General features: G+C 45.4%; 1 protein-coding gene across 1 annotated transcript; it reads right to left on the bottom strand.

Annotated features, from left to right (window-relative positions):
• Positions 1-135: 135 nt before the first annotated feature.
• On the bottom strand, positions 136-18,363 carry LOC142575682 (protein phosphatase PTC7 homolog). The gene is made up of 6 exons (XM_075685229.1): positions 17,919-18,363; positions 17,418-17,597; positions 13,831-14,029; positions 6,353-6,476; positions 5,105-5,234; positions 136-471 (listed from the first exon to the last, which is right to left on the bottom strand). The coding sequence occupies exons 1-6, from the start codon at positions 18,160-18,162 to the stop codon at positions 356-358; spliced, it is 993 nt and encodes a 330-aa protein (XP_075541344.1). The 5' UTR covers positions 18,163-18,363; the 3' UTR covers positions 136-355.
• Between the last annotated feature and the right edge of the window lie 58 nt (positions 18,364-18,421).

Genomic DNA, 18,421 nt, shown 5'->3' with positions numbered 1-18,421 from the left:
GCAAAGCTTCATCCAAGTTTGCAATTTTCTTGGCACCTGTGGTTCGTATACTTTTGCAGACTGTACGCACCTGCTGGTACCCTAGTTGTGTACACCGTCCTCCAAAGAAACAAAGCCAGACAAGTTCGCCACCGCTGAGAGGCTCCTAAATCAGCACTTTTATTCACTTGCTTATTCAAATTAAAACTTATTTACACATACAGCCGCGAAAATGGCGACGCAGCTGTAGCTCTTGTCTAGACTAAGTTCTTGACTGTAGTCACCTCAGGCACAACCACCTCCTCTACCAGGGTTGACTTTTGGATGCCGCACAGTCCACAATACAAGAAAGATGCAAAGCGGGGGGAGGTACAGGTTATCCGTGGTCGAGAGATGTGTTGCGTGCTACGTTTGTCTTCAGCGTCTCCCTGCTGTGGCCTTGCTTAGAAGTCACAGATGCTAACAAAATTGTTATATCATCCGGTTTTCCTCCTGCAGAGAGAAGATGGAACATTTGCACAGTTAGAAGCAAGACATATCAAAACATTCTCTAACAAGGCTCTGCACAAATACATCTGGTTTGTATTTTCATCAGTGTGTGCGGATTCATGGCAGAACAAACAAACAAACCATTCAAGACCTGTGTGCTGCCATACATGATGCAGCCATGTTAACAAGGTGGAAATGCCTCAGTGCACATCGAATAGCACAGCTTGAACAAGGCATTGCAGGAAAACAACTTTACCATTTTTAAGAGGCGGTCTATTAGGGACAGCACGAAGCTAAATACTTTGGCTTAGCAGTGTGCACAGAGAAGGGCTGAGAATCACCCACAAAAATATTGTTTTGCACATGCTCTGGAGTGCCAGTATCATTTCCGGCTTTGTCCCTCCAACCTAGCTGCCACAATGAATGAGTGTAAAGACACACCTGCTCGGCAGTCAAGTCTTTCCCAGACTACTTCACTGAAAAGTAGCCGAGTGCTAACATTAGAAAATTTTGAGTGCCATCGAATATTATGTTTTTAATATTCGGTTGGATACGAATATTCAAAACAAATCAAATATATTACTGACTGCGAGGGAGCAAACATGGTTCTTGGCGTTTGTTTCTATCTAAGCCCAGAATATGTGTCCCGATTTTGTGAAAATTTCATGTTGCTGGAGAAATTTTACCTGTAAAGCGCGCTCTGCCTCTGGACGTCGCGATTTTGCGGGAAAGCCAGCCTCTCAGTAGCGAGGGGGCACGGGTTTGCGGACAGCGAGTGTACACTTAGAGCGCAACGAAAGGGGATAGGGGGCAAACGACAGAAAAAGAATTCAATTGCAATGAGAGAGCTTTTTCCAGAAGTATAGGTCCAATGCGCCAACCCTCAGTAGCGATGCCCATTCATGTGGCCTTACTAAGCAAATATGCCAGTTCCCGTGCAGTGTATCACATGGCTGTTATATTTCAGGATGCAGTGATGGCCGATCCGAGCGAGACCTGGGTCTTGTAGTATAGATCTTGCAGGCGATGGTCGTTCCGTTCCGCAATGGGCACTAGCACAATGCCCAAATGCCTCGCAGTATGCTAAAAGGCGCTATTGTAAACAAGCACGGATGTATTACACATGCTTACTTGGGGTTATAACCATTTTCTTTCCATGAAATCGAAGGTGCCCTTTCCTTTCTTCTTGTAGTATCATGTAGTGTACCTCACATTACAACGGTGGTTGCGCTATATTCTTGAATTTGCAGTACTTTGACGTCTCAGTCAAAGTCATCTCAGAAGTTTGCAGGGACAACATGGCCACAATTAGTACATGACCGGGGAAGTTGGAGAAGTATGGGAGAGGCCTTCGCCCTGCAGTGGGCGTAACCAGGCTGACGATGACATCTCAGTCAGTCAGATGACTCACACTGAAGGAATATAACAGAAGGGGGCTTGCCGCACAAGATGTGCTGCGGAAGTCCTGCTTGCATGGGGCACAAAACATAGAAAAAAGAAAAGACAATGTTCTTGCAGTTATTTTCTAAGCAACGGTCATAGCAAACAGGAAAGCACCACTTCATTTTGGTTGCGCGCAGCAGCAGCTTTTGCCTTGCTCATTTTATACTTTTGCAGCACTGCCCCCCAGTCCTGAGCTTATTGGTTGACAGACATTTGATGCAGCATAATAAGGCACAGGTTGGCGAGAACCAACAGCTAGAGGGAACTACTCAATTATAAAATTCAACATGAGTCTAATAATACACAATCCTTTAATAATATAACAGGTTACTAGTCAAGCATCTGAACATAGCCAAACTCCCTAATAAACGCCTATGCATATCACTATTCGACATTCGAAACTAAACATTCAATTTGTACTCACAAATTTTGATATTTGCGCATCCCTATTAATGAAAATGACAGACAGACAATCCTGGTGCACCTCTGGTTCAAGCTAACCTAACCGATACCCGTTTCTTCACTGCTGCATTTCCCTGCGGCATTTTTCTGGTTCAAATGAACATGTACTGGTAGGGAAGAAAAAATTGGAAATTCCACCTTACATTGACTACAGAACAGCAGCCTCTATCGATTAGTGGAACAGATCACTTTGTGCAGTATTATCTTTACCAATGTCCAAGTTCTTGGACACAATGGAAGGTGTGCACTGTACTTGTACTGTCTTGCATTATGCCTAGCACTTGCATTATGAAAACTTTGTTTCCTATAAACCTGGTGTATTCAGGCTATTACTGAAAACCAGATGTACAAACATATATAGTCGACTCTCGTTAAACAAAACCTCAAGAAACAAAGAAAATATGTTTCATTTATCAGGAGTTTGATCTGCAGAGAGAGTGCACACAATGTTTTTTTTAAGGGGGCAGATACTGTTTTGTCTGCAATGTGGCGTTGCAGCCAATCAGAAGTTTCACTGCTACAGTCGCCACCGGATTTTTTCACTCCATGGGCTACCTGACGCTCTTGCATAAAAAAAATTGCTGTTTTAGTGAAGCAACTACCCTCAAAGTGATCGATAACATTGACCTTCATTTCCAGCATGAGCGCATTGTGTGGATGTTTCTGGGCCATCACTGGATACGCGTACTCACAGCTCACTCATATTCTTGAAACAAAGAAAGCACAGTAAACTACACACACGTACACCGAAACCAGTGTAGAGCCATACTAACTGCAGCACCAACAAAAACCAGGAAAAGCCACCTTTAGGGCCTCGGAGAGAACATGTGAGAACTGGCAGGAAATCCCGAAAAGGAAATGCGCAATAAGTAATGCTTATAGCGATACCACTAAGACTGGCTACTCAGTTTTGTTTTTTGGTAACATTACTAGTTCTGTTAACCCGAAATAAGAAACAAAAAATGGTTCCGTTTAACAAACTTTTATTTTCCGCATTGCTTTAATGCAGAACCAACCAACAACTGTATTTCAATTCGACTATTTATACTGTTATCCTAAAAACATTGCACTATCCCTGCATTATAGTGAGGAACAGACATAATATTCGGATAAACTTGATGTAAATTTTCATGGCAACAAGGATGCTTAAGAACATACAAAAAGAGTTGCTTGTTTACATGAATAGAAAAACAGTAAGGGTGTAGCAAGGGACAGGCAGGACAGCACTACCAAGTACTTATCAGCAGAACGAACAAATCTCAGTTTTTCACATGACAAAAGTTTGGGAAAAAGGACTAGGGAGATTCAAGTCAAACAAAGGAGCCAAAAAAAAAAAAAAACATTTTGCCCATTCCAACTGAAGTTGCAAGGGGCGAACAAATATTTAGCACCACTAGACACATAATGCAGAATTGATGAAATTGAAAAAAAGCCCCAAGACACCCACAAACTTTGTTTTTTAAGGAGAACTCTTGGCTCTCTCGCGTCCCCCGACATTTGTCTTCCCTGGACAACTCTCAACATATCCGGGCATCCGACTTCTCTGCATGACAGACACGCAAGGGTAGGGGCCGGTGCTGAGAGATGGCAAGAGTGTTTCAATGCCAGTGCCAGCCGATAGTGTGGATAACTTGGGCACGTGAAGAGCTTGCTTTTTGCTCTTCAGTTTATGACACTCGTGCACGTTAGCAGCCATCTGCTAGTCAGCGCGCTTCGAGGCCTTCTCATCCACCGCATCGTCCACGATCGGCTGGCCACCACTGAGCGGCCAGTGAGACGTATGATGAATGAGCAAGTGACAGCTCCCTCTTCTCTTTCATCCTGTTCCTCCCCACCACTTGCTTGCTCGAGAGCCATGCGCCCTTTCCGATGCCTTCCCGCGACAAACAAGTGAGTGAGCTAGAGAGCGACTGCGAACTTACGCAGCTAGTCGGGACATTTTGGCGCCCAGTGCAGGGCAATTTCAACAAATTGCACTCAATCAGCATAGCTTGGCTCAGAAACATGCAAGTATATCAAAACGGCGCAATTAGCACAGCTGCTGCACCCATCGTCATGCCGTCACTGTTGCCATTGCGTTGTTATGCTGTAAGGCACATGCCTCGCCCTAAGCTTCACTCTCCACTAGATGGCAAAGGAAAACAAAACTTCTCCCAACACTGCCACTAGAGATCAAACTCATGCTCCCCCGCAGGAATGCGTAGTTGGGAGCAGGACACGCTCTAACCACTTGGCCCTCACACAACTTTGGCACTTAACAGTATGTGAGTGTGTGTGTGGTTTTGTGCATGACAAAGATTCGCAGAGTAGTGGCGTCTGAGCGTATACTGCAAAAGCAGCAGCCAGCAGTACTGTAGCACACGAAGATGATGCGCACGTCACAAAGAAGTTGTTCTCCAAATCAATGACTGATACTTTGTTATTTTATTTTCCTTGCAAAAAACATATATAAGTACACCACACCTTAGAAGATTCTTAGAGCAGTGCAGTTTATAATAATCCCAAAGTTTAATCCAGATACTTCCTATTTTCAAGCCAGCTTCTGGAGTGCCTACGCAGGCAGGCAAGTTTGCTGAGCTGATGCTCCAGACCAGGCCCACTGCCTCATTCATTCCGCACAACTTTTTTTGGCCAGTGCGCACCTCTATAATCTAACTACCCACATGGAAGGACACATGGTGGCAGTAAAGTGAGCACACGCAGGAGAGTGAAAGGAGGCATTCAAACTCACCGATGGTATCGATGCCATTGTCACGCGCCCGAAGCGAAAACGGAGACAGGTGGGCCTCGTCGAACGCAAGCCGCCTGGCTTGCAAGGCTAGAGAGTTTACCGTCTGCTGAATGCTGTCAAAGCTTGTGTCCTAGGAACAACAGAGGGGGTGTGGGGGGGTGGGAAGAAAGAAAGAAATGAGCACGAAGCATGAATGAGTTACACTTCTATTAACATGTCATGGAAATAAAGAGTCATGAGTGCCACCGCAGGAAGTGCAGATACTCCAGAGTGAGAGAGACATCAAGTTCAACTACGATACTTCGGTGCTTTTATTTCAGTTCCTAGTGATCATCGTGACTGCAAGTTTTCTCTTGTGCAACATTTACACACTAAGAAATTTCTAAGGCTTACAGGACCGCATGACGATGTTCAACAAACTTACACAGTTTCACCGCCTGGCTCGAAGGACTTTCCCACCCCCACACCCGGGGCTGAGCCGAGCGGAGGCGGTGCTGTTCAGACAATTGCAAACTGGTTCCTTACCCACCCCAGTGTTAATGACTCATCTATACCCGAACTCATATGTGAGGGATGTGTGCCGCGTGTGCCAGCAGGAGAGGGCCACCCTGACACACATCCTATGGGATTGCACCAAGTTCCCCAATGAGGCTTCGACAAGTGCAACGATTCCGCTGCATCTCGCGGCTGCGGCGGAATGTTACGACCACGAAAGCCAAACCTGGGCCGTCCAGCAGGTCTCGGCGGCTCTTGAAAGCCAAAGGATGACTGAAACCGACAGAACGTTGCCCCTCAGGGCGCCCGACCGCGGGAGTAACACGCGCTAGAGTTGAGTAGAGACCACCCGCTGAGAAGACGTCACTGCCCGCATCACGGCGCCATTTAGTCATGGTGTCGTTCTGCAGATGACTACATGAAGTTGTTTCTCTCTCTCTCTCTCTCTAAGGCTTACAAGACATACCGTTTCATTTTATCAATTTTTTTCCTCGCCATGTCGTACAATTATGCAAATTATTATTTCAGGCATCACCATCATTTTCATGCTCGAATGCAAGGTAAGAAACATGATGACGATGGGCTGCATGAGTCAAAGAGATAATCTAGTACTTTGCCTATCTAAGAGTATCGTTATACAATTCAGATTTTCCTGTTCAATATAAAAGCAAACCCATTACTATGAGATGTGCTGTAATTGCTGCTTCACTGCTGTGGACTTTTATTATTGGTAGAAAAGAGTAATTAAAGTACCCTAAGTTGTGCAAGCTCGTTGACTATCATGTTCTCCGGCAAGTTGTCGAAGAGGCCGTCAGTAGCCATCAAAATCAGGTCCCCTTCTCGGACGGGAAAGGAAGCTGTATCTGCCGACTCAGGGCTGCAAAAATAAAGGCAGGAAAGGCTCACACATCTGATCACATATTCAGCATGTCACACACAGCAGATTGCATAAACGGCACTTGCAGTCTTTTTGAAAATTTTCAAAGACACTGCAAGACACAGTGCTTCTTGATCTTGCTTTATCTTGCATATGAGCATCAAGGAAGATGCACAATTACTGTGCCTCGCTTAACACAGACGGCACCAGGGTGCCTATCATGGTTTGTTGTTATACTGAGCAGGGGCAGTCAGTCTCCCGCTGGATGCGATCGGTATCTGTTAGTCTCCTGGGGCAGTGTTGCCGGCGTGCCAATCCCTCAGCATGCCAGCTCGGCCGCCCTCAACACAGAAGACCTACCACAGCTCCACACACTTCATCTTTCTTCATTGTTCCTGGTAAGCTAGATGATAACAAACAACAACAAAGCAGTGCCCACAATATGTCATGCATTACGCTTTGGCATCATCACAATCATACACCATCCGCAGACAGAACCACTGCCAGGTACAGACTTTGCACAAATACAGGGAGAGCTTTATCTTGTGCATTTACCAGCTTGAAAAAGCATCTCACGCTACACTGGGACCACGCTCCAAACATGAAGCAAAAAGAAGAACAAAAAGTGTTTTTCTTGTCGATTTTATATTTCGAGACACACTAAGCTCGAACACTAGGCAAGTGAAGTTTGCGGTAAAGCCAGTTTCGAAATGAAAACCATAAGTAGCTAGCCGCATGCGTGCATGGAAGTACAGATGTGCAAAGAAACACAAGGGACGACAGAGAATGGAAATAAATTCGCAAAACTGACAGAATGATAAATGTCAGCAATTACAGATTAACCTGTACTAATGAGCTAGCTGATTATTCCCGACTAAGTGTCTGTTGTATTATTTTCAGGTGCACTGCTTTAACCAGGCATTGACAGTTTTGTTTCCCATGGAGGAGGAAGCACAACTTGGGCAGTTAACTGTACCTTTAGGTTAGAACCGCAAAATCAGTTGTCATTTATTATTTTTTTTTCTATTTTCAAGGTAAGGGCCATACATTCTTCTTTTTAAATATGTCACACTGAACAACAGTGGTACTGCCGAGGACATTATGCTTTTATTGGCAGTACTAACAGGGGATATTAAGAACATCAAGCACCATTCATTGACTTGTAGCAAAGTGCCATCCGTCATTTTGTCGAAGGCACGACAATACAAAGCTGCTTGCTCGGGTCAAAATGGCCAAGAACGCCATACCGAACTAATGCCAATAGACGTGGCTTTGGTGATGTGTGGGGGCACAGTGAAGTTTGTTTTCCGTTAATTGCTGGATGATGAAAACAACTGTTGCATTTTAGAACCCTGAACAGCCACATGGCGACGACTTCCGAGCCACACTATAGACCGCACAACATACAGATGCTCACAACTGTGACTCAGGGAAGATGTCAGACGGGGCCAGTATGCCAGATAAATATGCATTTTGAATATCCCCTATTAGTTGCTAGTGTATCAAAAAATCCAGTTGATAGCCATTGATTGTTTTCTATGGACTGTCATATGAAGCATAAAAGGTGGCATGGATTTCAGAATGTCACAGGAAAGGACAAGAAATGCTTGAAATTAAAGTGTAGAGTCCCTGCAGCTTGCACAGGAGTTACGTATGCCAAAGGCGTTCCTGACAGTTTTGTCAAACAGTTGACAAGGTACGTGCTATCATACACACACAAAAAAAGATAATGACCAGCCAGCCACGGCTGACAATGGTTGAATGAATGGCCTTTACTTCTTTGTGTGGAAAGCTGCACATACTGTACATAGTCATGTAAATAAATTTGTATCTGCATTGAAAAACCGACATGCTTGCCACTGTGTGCAACAACCTTTGAAAGCCTTTTAGCTTCATTTGCTATCCCATTTGTTGCTGCTGTGACAGCTGAAATGTGGTCCACAAGCGCACTGTTACAAGATGAAACTGCCCTTCGGTACAGGCTTGGAGTTAGCGATACCATAGTGTTGTGTGATGTAATAAATACTTGCATTCACACAAAACATGAACGGACTGCGATAGTCTATAGCAGTCGTGCAACTTTCAGCTGGCACGTGAGTGACAAAAGCTCGCAGCACTAACATGTACAGTACGTATGAACCCCCAAGCCCATGACAAAGCCACATGTACACTGCAGGAATGTGTACGCACAACACTACAGGACAACCTGCAGGGTGCTGGGATACAAATGTCAGCAGTACTGAACCGACAACTGCGGAAATAATTGAAGTGCAGATCAATATGCACCTGTGCATCTCATCAATACAAGGTGCACACAGGGGGGAAAAAGGCGGCGCAGCCAGAGCACTAGAACAAACAGTACAGTCAACTTACGCTAATTTGACTCCGGTTAATCTGATTTTTCAGTTAATTCAAACCCGAATGGCATCTACGCATTTCTATGGGCCCACATTTTAGTTATTTCGATCCTAAAGTTAGCCTTCGCCGAGCAATTTGAACTTGACCAGTAAGCACATGCAGCACACATAGGCCTGGCCCCCATGGTGACCCTAATAGCAACCCCTTCAGTGGCAGCTTCTGTCCCGGCGGAGCATAGAGGACAGTGAACGTGTTGAACACACATCATTTCACGTTGAAAAGGCCAATTTTCAACTTGCCCTAGAAGGATTTTCAAGTAATAACTATTGCTCACAATGACCAATCATGGCAGTTACCCTATTCTAATGCATTTATTTAATTTTTTTTCGTGAAAACTGTGCCACAAATTGCTTGCGCAGTGAATCGGGTAGGGGTGTGCAAACAGTAATTACTGAGACTGAACCAAATAGTGCCAGAAGTGAACCAAATCAAATCGAATATTGAATACTTTTTGAATAATGAATAGCCATTATCACAATTAATATAAAATTATGTTCACATCCCAGTATTCTTAAAGGGCCCCTCACCAGGCCCCATAGGAAATTTTGGTTATACACTGGAAGTTGCTATGTGTCCTCTAGGGAGTGTTCTGTCACAAAAATTCTTCAAATCGGCTCGTTAATAGCCGAGATAGAAATATTTCAGTGTCGCGAACCCATGATTTCAGGAGGTGAGCTCGACTGCCAAACGAGACAATGCCCACTTACCCCGTCTATTCTTTCCCTGTGTTGTCCCATACCAGAGCTCGAGGATCACATGACGCATACGTTACAAGCCCCCCCTTAAATTTTTTTTTTTCTTGTAGCTTTCTTGTGCCTTGGTGCATTTCCACCGACAGCGTCACGCGCAAGTTGTTGTGATCGTCTCATTTCGCGCAGCGCATAATTTTGTGCGCTGTGCACGTCACCTGACTAGCAGTATGAAGTGTGACATGAATACCGAGGCAGATACAAGCGGATCACAGAGCATGATCCTGCGCTGGAACACGGTAGAAAATAACATAGTTTCGGTGTCTGCGGGCGCAACTGCACGACGTGGCAACAAGCATGTGAAAGGTAAGTACATCTCTCTTGCTGCGGTGTGAAGTAAAACAAAAAACGTGCAGACATTTGGTTTTTGTGTTTTATTATTTCTCTAAGCTTTAATTCGTCTATTCAAGCAACATATTGCACATATAACAGATGTTGCCTTGAATAATTCTCGAAGTCACGTGCCACTACGAGCGACGCCACAGTGCAAACACGTGTACATAGGCGCGCTAGCACGTGTACGCGCTAGCACACTCCAAGCCACGTGTGTGGGGATGTGCAACTCTCACGCCTCCCCTGAGATCTAGTTTTCCCACATAGCTCGTCTCCTGCAGGGCGGCTACGCCCGCGGGGGTCGGAGTGGTTGAGGCGCAGTGTGGGAGATGGCGCGAGTGTCGCGCTGCTGCGGGGTTACTTGGGCACCGAAAGGGAAGGCGCTTGGTCTCTTTGGGTTCGGGAAGCGAGCGGGACGGACGTGCCGCCCGCGTGCCGCGCCGACCATGCTTCTGCGAGACCGTCTCGCGTGGCCGCCTTGGACACCGTTGGCGTGACCGTACACGCGAACGACCAGGCGTTGGGATCCAGCATGGGGCGAACATATTCGCTCGCAATGCGGTCGCGGTAAGTCGGACTTCTAGATTTGTCGCGCGCCCATCGGCATGTTTTGGGGATAGCAACTCGGCTAGCAGGCATTGATCTATGAAAGGTGCAATAAATGCCCTTGCGACTGTTTGCACTACTGTGTTGTCGTTCCTTTGTCCCAAGAGTACGGAGGAGAAACCCGTATCTCCCACACGTGTTAGCGCTAGCACGCGCTAGCACGTGGCTTGGAGCATGGCGGCGGCAAGGAGAAGGGAAACGTCGTTCGGTTTGAAATTTCAGATCTTCCTGCGGCACGTAGCGATGTAATACTTTGTAGACACGATCATAATCACGCAATGTATATTCTGTGCTTGTCAGCTCAAAATGGCCAGACCTGGTGAGGGGCCCTTTAAGGTTAGCAAGTTTCTGTCATTACATAGTACATTAGGAAGTGTTGTATATTAAAAGCACAAATGGAGCACTAGGAGTAAACTAGTTTCTTCGCAAGCACAAGGCTCATCAGAGAGTGCATATGATCGATGTGCAGCCTGTAAAGTATGGCTACCTTAAGCAGCATAGCTTGCTCGACTGTGCAAGTTCTCATGTTTTTATGTCTATACTGTGCTCGCGGGGGTGAAAATTTACCATACTTTTGCTCCAGAGCGACCGCTAGATGCAGAGATGCGCAGAGGACAACACCATCTGGTGGTGCTTGAGGAAGATCTGCGTCATGTGACTAATGATGCTGCACTCTCATTAGCAGTTGCGCATGCGGCAGTGCGACACATGCATTTTTTTCCTATTTTCAACAGGACCACGCGGCTACACAATTCCCGTGGGCCACGCGCATCTAAACGACTCCTCCACCCCAAATCGCGCCATGCGGTTCCAGCTAAACACGGCTGCACTACAACAAAGCTGACTTAAAAAACTGTGTGGCAAAACTGGCTTTAGGAAAGCGGTAGCCAATGCGCAACATAGATTTAACCCTTGGCCATTTTTCTTGCTAAAAAATTGGGTGCGGGGTAGATCGCTACTTTGTTTAGGAGCTTTAATGTAATTTCTACATTAGTATTCTGCCTACAGATAAGAAGTGAGCACGCATCTGGTACAGGGGCAGGGTAGAACAGGGCAAATACTGTCAAACGAATCTGCAGTGTGCTTTCTACATTTTGCCTAATTTGACTTGCCAGATAAATTGATCAAGTCAGTCGATCCAGTCAGGGTTGAATTAATGGAAGCGGACCGTATTTTCGACCTGCCCTAGGAACATTTTCATGCAATAACCATAGCTCACAATGTCTGATTACAGTATTTACATTATCCTAACATGGGCCTTTATTTTAAAGAAAAATATGCGCTCAAGATTGCCTGCGTGGCGCAATTCAATAAATAACCAAAACCGCCTTCGCAACATTCATATGCTTTACCGCATAACACAAGTGTATAATGGCAAAGCTGACTTTCAAAGCTGAGCAGTGAGGGAGACCTTAGGAAACCAGCCACCATTCTGCAACACATATCAGACCCTTGCCCATTTTTCTTGCTGAAAAATCGGGTGCGCCTTAGATCTCTACTTTGCTTAGGAGCTTTAATGCCATTTCTATGTTAGTTTTATACTTTAATCACACAGAAAGTGAGTCTGTGCTTGATCCGGGCAAACACAGTAGAACCCCGTTAACACATTCGGAGACCATGAAAAAAAAAAAGAAAAACATACCAGCTGGGTAGATGTAACCTTGAGGAACGGCACAAATCACCACAGCACAACATCAGAAACAGTCTGAGTGCAGTTATTAGATAACTCAGTGCTTGTACTGCGACCAAAAATGGCACATGCGCGTGTGCATAATTAAGGGACACATACAGTGCCCCTACTGCAGTATTTTGGTTGCACTTTACCACATAATATGTTTCTACTGTGCCAATGCTCACTAAAGAGAACCGGTAATTTTTAAATGCAAATAAGACCCTTGCACGCCCTAAAGTAAATGTAGCCCTGTACTTGGCAGAATTGGCCCAGTGTGCGTGGCTCCCAGTAGGTTTTAATCGATGTGCACTTTTTCAGATGCTTTGCCAACAGCTGCTCTATGCATGCTTTCTCTCAATGTATGTGCAGCGCATGGCATGTGCAACTTTGTTCGTTTATAGCAATGAATTGGTAGTTGGTTGCACCAAATCGGTTGCTTGTTGCAACATGCGAGAGCCAATTTCTCCCTGTACCGTTACATTTATAGGGCATCCACTTTCAAATGCAATGTAAGATGCAGGAACATTACACAATTGCACTATATCAAATGGGAATATAATACATAGGAGTCAATGGTATTTAGGCCGGGACCACGAAAACACGACGTAGCATCCTGGAAAAGGCAACAGTGAGGAACGCATCAATGGGGTTCCATTGTACTGCCAAATGAATCAGCAGTGTTTTCTGGCATTTTTTTATGCATCTTGTTTAATTTGACCCACTGGATAATACCATCAATTTCTTTGCTGCTGTGTGAGTTGAATTAAAGGAAGTGGACTATATTTATTGTGTGTAACTAGCACTGCAGAGCCCGTATAAGCACATTAGAGAAGAAGGGAACATGGAGACACTCCAGTCTTCTTCCCCCAATGTTTGTCTTCTCCACATGACTCTTGCATCTTGTCGTTTCACTTCCCCACAGCTACGATAAGAACATGCAAGCATTCTTATCTTAGTACTGCAGCGGCGTGGATAGACTGGGCGTGACAAGGAGTTTCTTGCTCCTTTCTGGCTTGGGAACGTTGCTGCACACAGAACGACCCCACGCTCATCACAGTGCTCTACAAGACCATCTCGCACAAGGCTTTCTGTCTTTGGTAGCACGGCACCGACATGAGTGAAAATGATCACTCTTATGCACTTTGCTTCGTAGGACTGCAATATCGCATGAGCTAGGCTTTTACATGATGTCCCACATCCGCTGCCATGGCTGTAAGTGGTGGTACTGTAGTTAACACTCCCTGAACTAGGGTTAGTATGCATACACAAATACCAAGAAAGTGGGCAAGAGGACAGCCTTCACTGCAGCTCAATAGGTACAGCATCAAATGCATCATGTGCAGTCCGTAAGTTTGGCTCCCAGCTGTAACACGCTATCTTTTTTACCACTTTCACCACCCCTTTTTCTTATTATGTACGCATTACAACTAAAAACCACAGCTAACTCCCCAACGCTTTCTTTGACCTCATGGTCTGTTCCCTTCATATGATTGTTTAATATTACCAACAAAACTATTGAGCCCCTCGACTCCTTCAGTTATTCTCACAGAGAGAATAGAGAAATTTAGCACAGCACCTGTCGCTGAGAACAAACTGGCTGACGCCTGGTGGAGGCAAGCACAGCTGGAAGGGCGTGTTGAAGTAGTGCTGCTGCTCCTGTGACCGGTGCACCACCTGCCCTCGCCGCACAACCAGGAACCCACTGTCACCGAGGTTGGCAGAGTACAGGATGCGCTCCACGCAGTTCAGCACCAGCACACATGCCGTGCTACTCCCTGCATGAGAAGTCACTCGCGTTTCCCACAACATTCAAATACAAAAACAATACAAGCTTAGACAACAGTGCGAACAAAACGAAAAAAGCGTGAAAAGGATGGCGGACCTGACTTCTGTGAGTAAAGCTTGTTTGATGGAAAACTGCAGCGAAATTTCACTTAGGCTAAATTGATTATACATTAGTGGTATTAGTATATAGAAGAAATGTTGCCAAAGTTGGAAGGCTAGTAGTGGTCTCAACATTCTTAGAAACAGCCTTTAAATTGCACCTAATACTGGATTCACACGCAAGGACAAAGTCCGGCCTGCACCCCGGTCAAGCACTTGTGTGATCATTTCACACAGGTGCAACCAGGAAAAGTCGCACTCACACGGCTGCAGCACTCTCGCAATGCCTACTCTTGACTCTGCTTATGCCCTTTGCCAAAGCACCAGGGGCAAGAGCATTCTCTGCATCTCACTCGTGACGTAAATTCATATACGTCACGTGACCAGACCGACTCAGCCCGCACTAACAGACTCGACCCACATCAAGCTGGACGAGCAACCGCCAAACGAACAGGCAGAAATATCACCACACATTTTCCATCTAGCCTGCAAGCGGAGAAAGCCAGACTCGGTAAGGGCAGCAAGTTATGATGACACATGCATGACATGATACACTGCCCACTGCGGGAATTCCTGCTCCTGTCTGTCATATAACATGCCGTAATTTGAATTACGAAGGAACAGCGCCAACGAAGACGATCACAAGTGGGGAGAACGACACAGGACAAGCGCCACTTGTGATCCCCACTTGTGATCGTCTTCGTTGGCGCTGTTCCTTCGTAATTCAAGTATGCACCATCTAGCCCAAATGAATGTTGTCCTGAACATGCCGTAAGCAGACAATGCATACATGTGGTGGTTAAGGGATGTAACACACATTCCGGACCATGGCCTCTGAGATTTTCAGCATGCAACAGACACCGCCAAATGTCGGATAGCATGCCTAGAATCAATAACCTTGGATAGCACAGGAGGGATGAAAGACGAGCAGATACACAGGACAAATCGCAGTGCTTGCCAAGTTCAGACCGGGAAGCCGCACAAGTTCTCATCCTCAGTTTTGCATCACTTCCAGCAAGTAGTAACATTTTTTTTCAGTTTCCATATCAAAAACATCCAATCTTGCTAGCTTTTCGTAATTTATTTGTTCATACTTCAAATGCAAAAATTTGCACAGATGTTGCACTATGTATACATTATGTGAAACTAGGCTTTCTATGCATTCCAAAACTTTGCTTGCAGCTAGCATTTAACCAGTGTATGCATAGTTTTGTAGTTCAACATGTTGGATATCGCAGCAGCACTCCAATTACGGTCTGTTTGGTTATTGGTGAAGTGTCTTGTTTTATTCTGTTTGTGAAACTTTTTAAAACTATGCATTATGTCCAGTCTGGTCAGCATTCATGCTGCTAAAATTTGTCATCATCAGCGACAGCCAATTTAGCTCCCCCAGAGATCTCCACTTACCACTGCCTGGCATCACCAGATCTGAGCCTACATGCAAAAATTTCCCAATACCATCGCTCCATTAAATCCTCTACCACCCTCTATTAAGTTTCCCTTCCCTTGGCACTCATTTAAGACTTATAACTGTCAAAGAAGAAGAAGAAATAAAGGCGAGAAATGACGGTGTTGCATTCTGCAACCTTTTAGCATATTCCAGATAAGCTACTTTAAGTGACTATGAACAACAAAAATCAGTATAGGCTCATACTGAATGACCCGAAAAAGGTTATCTAGCGTTTCCTCTGAGGTTGCACTAGGATTTCCAGCCTTTCAGGTATTGTGCAAGTGACAAGAAGTGATAACAAGCATACACTTACTCCTGTTGCCTACAGCAAAAGCAAACAGGATGTGACCAGCAGTGAAAGCCAGACTAAACAAATTATGCTAAGGCCATCCTTTACTACATTGAAGGGAAACAGGACTGTCCAAGTACTTTTGTTGTCATCAGTGCTTGATATGAGTTGATGTACCACTGAATACCATGGTTCATTCCTGTCAGAGTAAAACACTCTTTTTCCTGTTCCAATAGCAGACTATTCATACAAGGATGCATGATAGGGGGTCCAGAAAGTAAAAGCTTTCAAACGATGACTTCAACTAGAAATGCCACAATTACAAACACGATGCATTCCATGCGGTGCAGCAATAATCTATGGGCTCTAATATATGCAAGCCACTCTCACCACACACTAATATTTTCAAGTAATGCAAACATTTCCAGCTAGCCAAGAATATTCCGGCAGGTTTGGTGCCATACTATGTAATAGTCAGCAAACTACTAACAATTTGAAAGTCATGTGCCAAAGGTTATGTTTGTCTTCAGGTACAAAACCTGAGGGAGCTTTCCAAGATCTACAGTGGTCAAGGAAACAGAACTCTAGCAACACAGACTCATCCTAATGTTGTGCTATACGGCTTTCAGTTGGCTTTGCTCAAACTATACAAACATTGCTAGTTTTACTGAGCAACATTATTGCAACAGTATCGCAACTGGAGAGCAAACAGCCTATGATTTTTCAAGTTACGTCTGTCCAGCAGGGATAAAATGTGTTCAGTGTTTTAAGCATGTATGCGGTGCATATTAATAAGGTGTACGAACGGTATGATACACTGTTAAAGGGAACACCAAGATAGCTTGCCTGGAGTGAGTGAAGTTCAGTTTTGACACGAAGGACTTGGGTGGTAATGTTTTCCTATTACAGGCCAACTTAATGCCCTAAATCAAGCCCTTCTTTCTTATGAGGCGGATGGCATGTTTAATTTATGTTGGTCTGAATACTAACTAGGTGTTTCCTTTAAGAGTGGATAGTAGTGTAAATTGCTCTTACTTTAGCAATGCACTTGCAGCTGTAACAGGGTTACAAACTAAAGGAATTATGAAACAAATAAGGACCGTGCTTATCGATTATCGGTATGCATGTCTTAACATCAGATACTTACAAAAAAAATAAATAAACAGCTTAACACACTGCAAATGCAGTGATTAGTATACCGCACAAAACGCTGTCTGTAGAAACCTCCTAACTGCTCTAAAGTGCAAGAGCAATGGCAGCTGCAAGTGATCAATTGTACACTCGATATGCACATTGCATCTCCTTTCTGGTGGATTTGTTTGTTTGTGCGCAATAATTCCCAAACCAATAAAACGTGACAATTCCTTGTTCACGACGGTGGAGAGATCAGCTGAGACGGCTGTCGCAAAGGTGAATGAAGAAACGAAAAGGAAGCCTCGTCTGGTATTCATTCATTACGTTTTCGAGAAGAGGAGCGGATCGGCGCTACAAACACTCACACATTGCGCGGCATTCGTCCCACGAGTCCCGCACGGCTTACCAATAATGTGCCTCTTGTTCTCCAAGAGCTCGTAGTAGCTCGACGCGATGATGCTCGCCGGCGAGTTGGGCTTGAACCTACCGGAGTGGACGACACGTTCGCAGTTGCGCATCAACGCCGTCGAGAAGAGAGACGGGTCTACGCCGTACGTCCGCCAGCCGCCGACCCCGTCCGCTACGCCTGGATCGAGAGCACCGGAGAAAGAAACAAAACCGTCAGAATTTCGACGAACTAAGCTGAACTCGACCGAAACTTTGCTGAACTTCGCATTCGCAGTGTACAGAAAGTCAAACCAAGATTGCTGACAGGAATGAATGACTTTCAGTTCATCCCGTGCCACTGCAGTGATAGGTCTTTCGAAACTAGTAAAATAGGCAATTGTCTGGCGTTTTGAGCAATCGAAGAGTACGATCAGCCGGACCAGGAATGCGGCTGGAGTGTTGTAAGACGCCGACGATTGCGGGCCGGAGTGAAAGTACTTTAGGCTTAAAAGGCGCTCACCTAGGACATCGAAGGACTTGTACTTCGCTGCGAAGCAGGCATCGTCTCCAAACTGGCCCCTTCCGAGACCTATGGAGAAGCGATTTCTCTCCTTGGGGAAACCGCAGGTGACTGTTTGGAGTCCGAGATCGCCTTTGGCCCAGGCGTACTTTGCGTCGGAGCTCGTCGCGCATGTCGAGTAGCTAAAAACACTGTTCGCTAGGGCCCGCGTGAGGATACGTCCATACATCAACACCGACTGCATGGCAGTGTGAGTGCGTGTTTATGGCAGGCGCTTTGCGGCTTACATGTTCCGGAGTCGTTGTTGGCGCTCTCAGCGGGGGAATTTTTTTTTTCTTTCGCTACGCGGTGGACGAGTTGCGGAGGAGAAACTTCGAGCTCGCGATGATTAAACCATGCTTGATCAAGAGAAACAGCGCCTCTGGCGACCTTCACTTCGATCACACACGGTCAGCAGACGCGAGCTCGACGTGCGTCAAATACAGCCCACTTGAGGTGATACC

Source organism: Dermacentor variabilis, chromosome 3 (assembly GCF_050947875.1).
Source record: "Dermacentor variabilis isolate Ectoservices chromosome 3, ASM5094787v1, whole genome shotgun sequence".
NCBI classification, from domain to species: Eukaryota; Metazoa; Arthropoda; class Arachnida; order Ixodida; family Ixodidae; genus Dermacentor; species Dermacentor variabilis.
This window is presented reverse-complemented; position numbering and strand designations above follow the sequence as displayed.